The sequence below is a fragment of the Rhagoletis pomonella genome, unplaced genomic scaffold, assembly GCF_013731165.1.
Source record: "Rhagoletis pomonella isolate Grant_MI unplaced genomic scaffold, Rhpom_1.0 Rhpom_scaffold_00012, whole genome shotgun sequence".
Lineage (NCBI taxonomy): Eukaryota > Metazoa > Arthropoda > Insecta > Diptera > Tephritidae > Rhagoletis > Rhagoletis pomonella.
In genome coordinates this window covers 3948070-3958329 of record NW_023458566.1, presented here as the reverse complement: position 1 = coordinate 3958329, position 10260 = coordinate 3948070, and the positions used below count along the sequence as shown (strand labels likewise).

General features: G+C 33.4%; 1 protein-coding gene across 1 annotated transcript in view; it reads left to right on the top strand.

Annotated features, from left to right (window-relative positions):
• The window catches only part of LOC118747534 (protein lethal(3)malignant blood neoplasm 1), a 27562-nt gene that overhangs the window by 6914 nt on the left and 10388 nt on the right, over positions 1–10260 (top strand). The window contains exon 3 of the mRNA XM_036481584.1: positions 3594–3707. Within this exon, the coding sequence (XP_036337477.1) occupies positions 3594–3707 (114 nt within the window). The remainder of the gene's footprint in view (positions 1–3593; positions 3708–10260) is intronic.

Sequence of the window (10260 nt, the reverse complement as noted above, 5' to 3'; positions counted from 1 at the left end):
GCATGCGGAAACCGTTCAAAACGTTCGAAGAAAACGATGTTATTTGAAAGCAATAATTGTATTTTATTTGTTCAAGCTGAACATTTCAACGCATGTGTAACGAGGCGGCAATGGCTGAGCGTACAGAGGATTCGGGTTCGAATTCGTTCAGGTGCTTCATTTTTTTATTTTAATATTTCTCTTTACCATGAAAAAGCATCCGCGAAGTGCAGAAGGAAAGCGTACTGAACGAAAAATTCAATCCGGAAAATTCAGAAAAACAGCCAGAAACGTCTCCGTTTCAAAAAAATTTTCGGTTCTTGTCGGTACATACGTTTCTGCCGCAAACCTTAGTGGGAAAACGGATCGTCAAAATATCCGAAAATGGAATCGATAAACCGATAAAAATCCGCATTTCATCCACTTTTTTCCTTTTTCGGATCAATTTTCAAATTTTTTGGTGTCTGGTGTGTAACCTTTTATTCTCTGTCTTATGCTGCTAATTTTATGTGGAGTGTTGCCGCTAGTTTACTCATTAGCATAAGAAAACTTTGTGGCTATGCCGTTATCTTGCATCCAGCACCACGAAAATCAATTGATGATGCATAACAAATTAGCTGCCAAGACAGATGGTACTGTTGGTACTATTTGTTTGCATGGGAAGTGTAATTAATGTGCATGTCTATGTCACAATGGCGCATTGTATTTACTAGCTGCAATTATCATAGCTTTGTGTGTATTATTTTCGAATAAATCTGTTCGACAATGCATCCGCATTTTTTGTGTATTCGTTCAGATTTGAAAAGGTGGACTTGGAGTTGACCTTGTAAATTGAAAAATTAAAACAAGATTTTTTATTTATTTCATTTGCAGGAATTGGTTAATGAGATTCTAAATGTTTAAGAAAATGAAGAAATAACTACACTGGCGGTCAAGAGTGAATGCAAAATATTTTGTTATTTCTTTATGAAAATATGGTTCATGCTATAACAAAATTCATATAAATCAAACTTCCCAACTTTCTACAGAATTTAGAAAAATTTCTAAAATTTTTTTAGAAAATTTTTGGATATGCACTTATAATACTTATAAAATTTTAGTAAAATAAGTGCAAGGTTTGAGCGGCTAAATAATCGCACTGATTTTTTAAATTTTTTTCCCTTGCTGACAGCTTTGGCGGTTTTTTTTTCTTATAAATAAGGAAATTTTTGGAAAACTCTCGCGTTTTTTTTTATTTTTTTCGAAAACGAAGTTTTATAGCCCGCTAAAATTTAATGTCAAAAAGTGCAAGTTTGATGTAGCAATGACTAACCGTTAATTTTTGAATTTTTGATTTATTTGTTGACAGTGCTAGTCATTTTCTTTCATACGAAGTATCTATGTTTGATGGTGTGAAGAAAATGAGCAACATCTTCAACTGAAAAAATTTCCAAAAATGAACCATAAGTCCTAGGGACTATAAGCTTGCACTTTATTGTACTTAAATGAGCTACAAATCTCCATTCCCAAAGTCATTCTGTGAAATTTGATTGAAAAGCTCAAAATTTTTTCATGCAGATGAAGGTGATATGTATAAACGTGTTAAAAAAAAAGTACACTAAAATTTCAGTGGCAGATTTGGGCAGCTGATTTTTTTTTATTCGCTAGCTACTACTTTTCTGAGCAACCTCCAATAGGTGTAAAGGCTGCATCCGACAGCGTGTTATTATTTTTTCATTATATTTCTACTTCTAAAAAAGTGTGTGTTACAATGTTGATGCTCATAAAATTTTTTTCCTATTTTACTAGATTTTGTTAGATTTCCTTTACTCCAAATACTTGTATGCATTTATAACTTTTATCTTAGAATCTACCATAATGCTGTGCTTGCGCGAAAACCACATTCCGACTGAAAATAAAGAGGGGACTTGGAGTATAGGCTGTTACTGTGAACGCTTTTCCCCTTTTTATACGATCCCTTTTAGTCAACTTAATCATGAAAACGCCCTTTCTATAAACTTTTTTTAACAATTTTGGCCGCATTTTTAGATTTCGGCTGCATTGTGCGAGAGCACGTTCACCAAATGGTGGTGCTCAGGCATAATACCGCTAGACTTGAATGATTAAAAAGAGATGATCTACAAAGCTGGAGTTATAGAGGCTCAGAGCTTCTCTGCTGGCATCCCATGGCATTGGATTACTAAGCAAATAAGCATCGACTCTTTTAGATTTCTGAATCTCAAAATTATAGTTGTCAAGTCTAATTTGATACAATTCGCAATTGAAGGTTTTCTAAGCAAGTGTCCCAGTACTTACACAAGAGTATTCTCGTGGGGTGCCATGCAACTTGTCGGGTATGTACATCTATCAACAAAATCATACTTAAAATAGTGCTGTAAATAATAATAAGCTTCTCCCAGCTAAGCTTTTTTGAATTGTTTACCTTTGCATTCCCCAAAGACATATCAATGTGCAAATCAGCAAGCCAGCACGTTTTGCTTTCAAACGGTTATGACCAACAGAAAAAAAAGGCGCAAACTGATAAAAGATAACGCAGGCGTGTGAGTAAATAGCATGCACACACACACACACTCGCAGCAACCACTAATGAATAGAGAGTTTGAAGCGCTTCAAAAGCTTTGCGAACTCGTTTCACACGTGGGACGCGCACTCACAAGAGATGACAGGTTTTCTATGCGCGCTTTTGGTTGGCGCGCTGCGAGCAGGTGTTTGTTTTGAGTAAAAGTGCCGCCGTTGTTGTCATCTGTGTGTTCATCTGTGTATGTTTTATACATGGACAAGTAAAAAGCATTTAGCTAGCATTAGTTACTCTTACTCTTACTATGCTTAGTTCTATGTGTGTATGTTTGCCTCTATCAGTGACAACATATCGGGGAAGGAAACATCAGCAGCAACATTGACACCCCGAACAAACACCGGCATAAAATTCTAATCATTGAAGCAACGCGCCGCAACATCGCTCATCGCTTTACGCTGTTCTAATGTTTTATATAATGTTTACTTAATATTAATAACTTTGTCAATTTCGCGCAGAACACAACGAGGTGTGTTTCAAAACGGTGGCCCAGCAACGACGTACGGCGATTAGATAGACGCGCAGCTGTTGCTAAAATATACTATACTAAATAGTGTACAGTGCAAACGTCCAAGCGCCGTACGATAGATAATAGTACGCTTCTATATATTTAGTTACGATTGCGCAGGCGCATAGAACAAAGTGCAACGGAGTGCCATTGGTAGTGCAGTGCGTGTTATTGATTATACTACAAATTAAAGCAACCAAAAATAATGAAATAAAATAGAAACAAGTGAACAAATATAACCTTCAAATATTTTTGAAAAAGGCGCAATTCTGGATTACCGCAACAATAAAAATTTACTAAAGGTCTTTGAAGAGTAAAAATCTACGAAAAATATTCAAAGGAATTTAAAAACATAATTTGCTAAATTACGCAATTTTTCATTTGTCTACTCATCAATTTTAGCGGCAACTCAAAAATGCCGTTACGCTTAATGTTGGCATTGCTTTTTGTTGCATGCGTAAGTAGTTTGTTGTGCCATTGAACTTTTTTGAACTTTTTACGCCTAATGCATATTTTTTTTTTATTTTTTTTTTAAGATAACGGTGCTGTCTGGCTACTTGCCATATTCAGATGCAGCATCAACCGAACGGCCTTACCAATTTGGTTTCACAATCGATGGACAGCAGCATCGTCAAGAGAAAAAAGGTGCGTATTACGGCTGTATGCTGCAAGAAATTGTTGTTGATTAAAGTTGTTTGCCCGAATTTACGCTTCCTCTTCAGCACTTCATTAAAGCTATTCAAAGCATTCTAGGTTTTTTTATTCCATAGGGTCATAGGGTCTTAAGGCGTTACTATATTGCACAAATAAGATTAGCGGTACTTATTCATTAATTTATCCCTCATCATGCAGCCTTCAGGTATACTTTTGACAACAACGCGATACCAATTGGGACTTCATTCCTTCAAGTTAAGTAAAAGCCGCCCACGGCGCACAGTGTACAATTTGGGAGTGTCTATGGGCAAAGTCGTAAATTTTTCGATAGGGATAAGATAAAAATATGGAGAAAATATGGGTTCGAAAGCTAGCATAATGGCCTACGAGGGAAAATAGTGTCATTGTATAACACTGCCGAACTAAATTCTGTTGACTAAAATATTGTAGCCGATTCTTATAGAATTTTTTCCGTAGAATCTGAATTTGACCTTAAATATATTGGATTGTCTTTAATTTTTATATTTTAACCTCTGTAAAACAATTATTTGATGATATATATCTGTCTGTGTGTGAGGATGTGAAATCCCCAACAATACCCTTAAATGAACAAAATGTTTGGTTCCATCCATGTCATTGGCACAGCAACTTTAAGCCACTTATAACTCCTTTAATCCAAGGCCGCAAAGATTCGACACCTGTTCGACAAACCTTATTAGGTGCCCAAAATTTGTCCTGTTTATCTATCGCAAAACCGAAGTAAGAGAGGTATGCTTTTTTAACAAATTCGGAAATATTTTGCAATTGTTTTTTTCAGGAGTATATTCACCACAAATGTAGCAAAATAAATCTGGATGCTAACGACGCGAGTCTCGTCTCGAGCTCATATTTATACGAAAAGACGAAATAAATGATTAGTTTATAACGTCAAAAATATTATTATTACTATTAAGCAAGTTCAACCGCCTCAAATTCATTGAAAACAAGTCATCAAAAACAGGAAAAACAAGATTTTTTTTGCAAAAAAAAAAACATCGCGTGTCCTTGTATAAAAAACTGTTCCCAATTGCTTGCAGTTTTTAGACCATAATTTTTTAATTTTCAGTATTAAAGGGCAGTGTAACCAAAAAATTGATGACTCCGTCCCTAAACCCACCTTCGGTAGGCTCTTTAAGGTAAACATCCCATCAAGAAGAGAATAGCGAACACCAATACCATGGATAAGGGGGAATTATATTTCTACACAGATGTATCCAAGCTACACAGAGAGAGGGAGTTTTCTCTATGGAATTAGGACTGGAATTAACCGCACGAAGTAGATGGCTGTGTACCTTCGTAACGAAGAGGCCAATAGATGATACCTAGAGGCACCTGTAGAACAACTTTAGATTTAAAAAAAAATATGAAAGAACTGCTCAGCCTCTCAAGGGAGGATAAAGCGATGGTAACGGCTTGTGTAACCGGACTTGGTTATTTGGTAGGCACTCTTCAGACTAGAAATATTCTCCCACGAAGAAAAAACAGTTGGCGAAGAGCAGACATTTCTCTAACTCTTTACGGAATCATCCGGTGTAGAACTAAAGATGGGTTAAAAATGGTTCTATTGGAAAATAGTAGTGTTGCGCAGTATCGATACCAAAAGTACGCGAAACTCAATTCTCAAAAGGATCGACAGAACCCGATTTTTAAAAATACCGATACTTAGTACTCCAAAGTACTCAGTAAGCACAAAACCACTCGAAAGTACTCAGAACTTAAAAGAACTCGAAAGTACTCAATACTTAAAAATAGTCTGTTCCAATCATCACTTCCATACATGTACTCAGGATCGATTCATAGTACTCAGTATTAAGTGTCGGATAGTTACTTAAAAGTACCAAGTAAGTTTTATTTATATTCACCGGTATTGAGAAATGATTGTACTCAGTTTGAAGTTTCAATAATTTTCAAGTACAATACTTGTACCCAGTAAAATTAGCCAAGTATTTGTAATTTGGGATTAACATTTTAATTTGAATAAAGTGATTCCAGCTTGTCACATTTCTACACTAAGCATTGAAATGTTACCAACATATGTATATTTAAAGAAAGTAGACAGTACTCTCAAAAATACCCGATCCTTAAAAGTATCTAAGTACTAAAGGACTCGATCCTCAAAAATACTCGATACTTCCCAACACTAGAAAATAGTCACTGAAGTGCCCGTCTTGCGCAGTGGTATCACAATGGACCTGCAGGATCTAAGCGAGATGGTTATTTGAACTGGCTGCCGCATCAGCCTAACCTAACCTAAATGCAAAAGTACTATATGCATTTTACTTCGTTTCATAGAAAGTATTCGACAATAAAGTTCGTGCCTTAAGTCTTTTGTTATTACTCCACATAAGACGAATTTCATGTCACTTCCAAATGAGACTGGATTTTATCAACAGCTTTTTAATGCCGTATAAACTACTGAATTGAGCGACAAATAAGAAGAAGAAGAAGAAGAAGAAAAAGAAGTGTCCGACAGAAATTAAATTTCTGAAAATATCGAAAAATAAATTGAATAATGTTTTAGAACATTTTAATTGCATTTCCATATAGTAGTATATACAGAAAACAATTTATTTAGCTGACTGAAAGTTATTAACGAAATTACTTTACGTTTATATATACAAATCACTATTTACCTAGAAAAACGTCATAACTCAAAAATCCAAAATTGCGAGAAAAAGGGCTTTCGAGTTTTTACCTAGGTGTTGTAGTTATTTTGTATCATAAGCCAAAAGCAATGCTGAGGGATGTTGTTGTTGTTGTAACAGCAAACAACTGGAGTGACAGTCCTTGGTCAGATATAAATCTGGGTCGTTCCGGTTACGTAGGCCCGACTGTCGCGTGAACGTGCTGAGGGATATTTTTGCACGCTTAACTAAAAACTTAATAAATCATCTAAAAACTTTGTTTATAGATTATGATGTTCTTCTAGCAAACTAGCGACATAAACTAGTAAAATTTTATTATGTACTTTAGGAATATTTTATTGCTTGCAAAGCAAAGATTTGTATATATGCCAAAAAGCATGCACTTACACACTTACATACATACATACATACATATGCACATATGTACAAAGATGCTTGCAAAGAGATATGAAAAAAAAATATGATTGCACTTTAGCAAACGTTTGTATAAATAACCTTTTGAAGACCGAAGTGCTTAGTTATTTAAAAAGTCATCATTGTGACTGTCGATGCTGCTGGCAACAATTGTTGCATCACAAAACCAACAAGCTCACATTTTCCATTTGTATGTATTTATGTATATATTCACACACATTTGAAAAGCATCAATATTTTTATTGGTTTCTTGATAATGCTAACGATACCTCAGCATAAGCGATAAGTAAAAATAAAATTCATAGATTTGTCAGTTGAAAAAAGCCGAATGAAGAAGACACTTATACATATATTAGCCATGTTTGGTGTGTGGGAGTCACACTTGTAAAAAATGTATGCACGTTTTGCTTGAGCAAACTAGTCATGGCGATATGCAATTAATACAAGCTATGTAGCTATGAAAAGCAGGGAACGCAAAGAATATGGAAATACAAAATTTTGTAGCTTTGTATATACATATATATATATATATATATATTGTAATTTATGGCTTAATGTTTAATAGCTTTTCAAAAACACATACGCATTTAAGTGTTTAAAACCTTAACGATAAAACCCATAAAATGTATACCACAGTAACAACTGGTACAATAAAAGTTGAATGCAAATTAGAAATGCTAAAAAAAACATACAGGTTTTGAGGCGAAAGTGAGAAGCTGGCTCTTTAATTTGAAGCGATTGTTGTGCAAATAAGGATACAACTTATTTTTGTATGTATACACATTTCTGTATCTCCAGTGAATATTTTTGTTGTATTTTAAGAAGTTTTATTGCAAAAATTTTTACATGAGTGCGAATCTGAAATGTCGGCAAATGATTAAAAACAAATAAATTTTCAATCGAATTGTATAAATGTGGTATATATTATAGATAAGATAAAATGTTCGCATTTAAGATGATATCGTTGTCGATATACTATATGCACTAGAGTGGGCCGAAAATACGATTTTTTTAGAACTTTTATAATGCTATAAAAAAACGTTGAGAAAGATGAAAATTTTGCGTGCAATATCTTAGACTCGCCCAATTGCTTAAACAATTTTTTTCTTAACTTACTTCGTTTCCAAATTTAACTCTCTACCAAAACAACTTTTATTAGCAAAATAACTATTTTTTTATGTCCGTAGTCATTACCAATATTTTAACGCTTAAATAATAAGACTTCATATTTGATTTTACCAAAAAATCTAAAAAAATAAAAAATACTGTAAGTGTGTGTTCTTCACAAGAGAGAACTTTTTTGTTTTGATTTTTTTTTTCGATGTACCTAATTAGTAATTTATTAATTATTTTTCACCAATAAATATTTCGTTAATGGACAGAAATACCGCATGTCGCAATCGTCTCAGAAACTATGAATGGCAAATAATTTCGTAAAGTTAACTTTTTTTAGAAAATTAACCTTTCTGTAAAATAGGCAACTTATCAAAAAATTTTTGCATATAAATATTAAATTATTGTACAAAACTCACAATTTTTTTAGAGGATTAAAATAGCGAGCGTAGTTTGGCTTAGCCGAGCCTAATCTCTTTACGGAAAATTTTTATCCTTCGCATGGAGTTTTTTTAGAGCGTAATTAACCATATTATTACTATCAACAATAAAGATTCCAAGAAGCCAGATTTTCAGTCAATTGGAAATGCCAAGTGAAGCCAAGTCCTTCTCCACCTGGTCTTTCCAACGCAGAGGAGGCCTTCCTCTTCCTCTGTTACCACCAGCGGGATCCGAGTTGAATGGGGCGTTGGTATCCATTCGAACGACATGGCTAAGCCAGCTCACCCGCGCAATTTAGATTCAAAATTGGCATTTTGTGCTCACAATTCACTGGAGCCTTCATTTTTCACTCAATTTGAGAATTTTTATTATTGAAAGCTAATAAAATTTGCAAGAGACCAGTTGAGCGAGGGTTTTCAATTTTTTAATTAAATTGTTCAGTGCAAGTTCCAGAAAAATTAGCAAATTTGCAGAAAATCGATTCTCCTGTTCCAGGTAATAAATGTTACATAATAAAAACTAGTTGAAAGCAATTGCAGGGTTCTCCCAAAACGAAACAAAATAAGATTAAAAAAAAAAAAATTGAAATATTATAAAAAAAAATTCACCAAAATTTTGTTTTTTTTTTAATTTTCGGTATACAGCATAGATGGTAAATTTTCAAAATGCTATGCATATGTATGTATAAAGGACTCCTTTTCTTCTTTTGTTTGCTTTCAATTACCTAAGAAAACTTTAATTCCTATGAACGTGTGCCAATATTATAGTCAAATTATATTTTACAAGGAGAATCCTTCATCATCGGTATGGTGATGCATATAAGCGAGCGACAAAACCAAAAAAATTTCAAAACACACAAAAGAATCGATATATCCACGAAACTATGAGATAAATACAGTAAAACTGCGTTTTTAATTTTTCACTCTGACGTCGAGATTTTTTTCAAAGGAATTTGAAATTTTAAACATATGATTAATTCAAAAAATTATTTTAAAAAATCAGGGCAATGTTTAATAACAACAAGGGTACCAAATGAGAGAGAAAACTCTGTAGAATTTAAAAACCAGAAAGGTTTTTGGTTTACAAGGACGAAGAGGTATTGAAAACGCGCTTTTAATAAATTTTAACTTTTTAAGTTATTAACGTTTGCAGGACGAAATTCGATGTTGGGGTCGTGCGTATGTTAGTCCTCAAATAACCACTACAAAAAAAAAACAATATTGCAAATTTTCCAGGATATTTTAGCACGAAATTTTTAAAGGACATTTTCTATACCCATTCGTCCTCATGCTCCAGAAAAATTGTTCTGTTATAATTCTGCAGATTTTTTATTTTATATGATACCCTTTTTGTTATCCTACATTGAATCGAAATTTTTTAATAATTTTTGGAATTAATCTTATTTTTTAAATTTCAAATTCCTTAAAAAAAAATTCTGATGTCAGAGAGAAAAACTAAGTACGCAGTTTTACTACAATTTACCCAAAGTTTCGCGAGTATCTTAATTTTTTTGTGTGTAAAATTTACTGTCACACATTGTAATATTTTTAAAATCTACTCACGTAAGTTAAAAATGTTATGGCGTCATTTAGCGTCAAAAATTTAGAAATGAGATAAAAAGAAAAAGCACTTACATACATACATATGTAAGTAAATCTATTATCAATTTATACTTACAAGCATTCATAAACAAATAAATACCAGTTTGTACCGTTCGACTCAGTTGCTTCGACATTTTTCTAAGACACATCTTAACTTCATCAAAGAGCACTACAAATTTCAATTTTTTTATTTAATTTTTTCATAAAATATGCTATGCATTAATAAGTAATAGGTAAACAATTGCGTACTCAAGTGCTATTTAAAATGGTCAAGACAAAATTCGTGCTTAT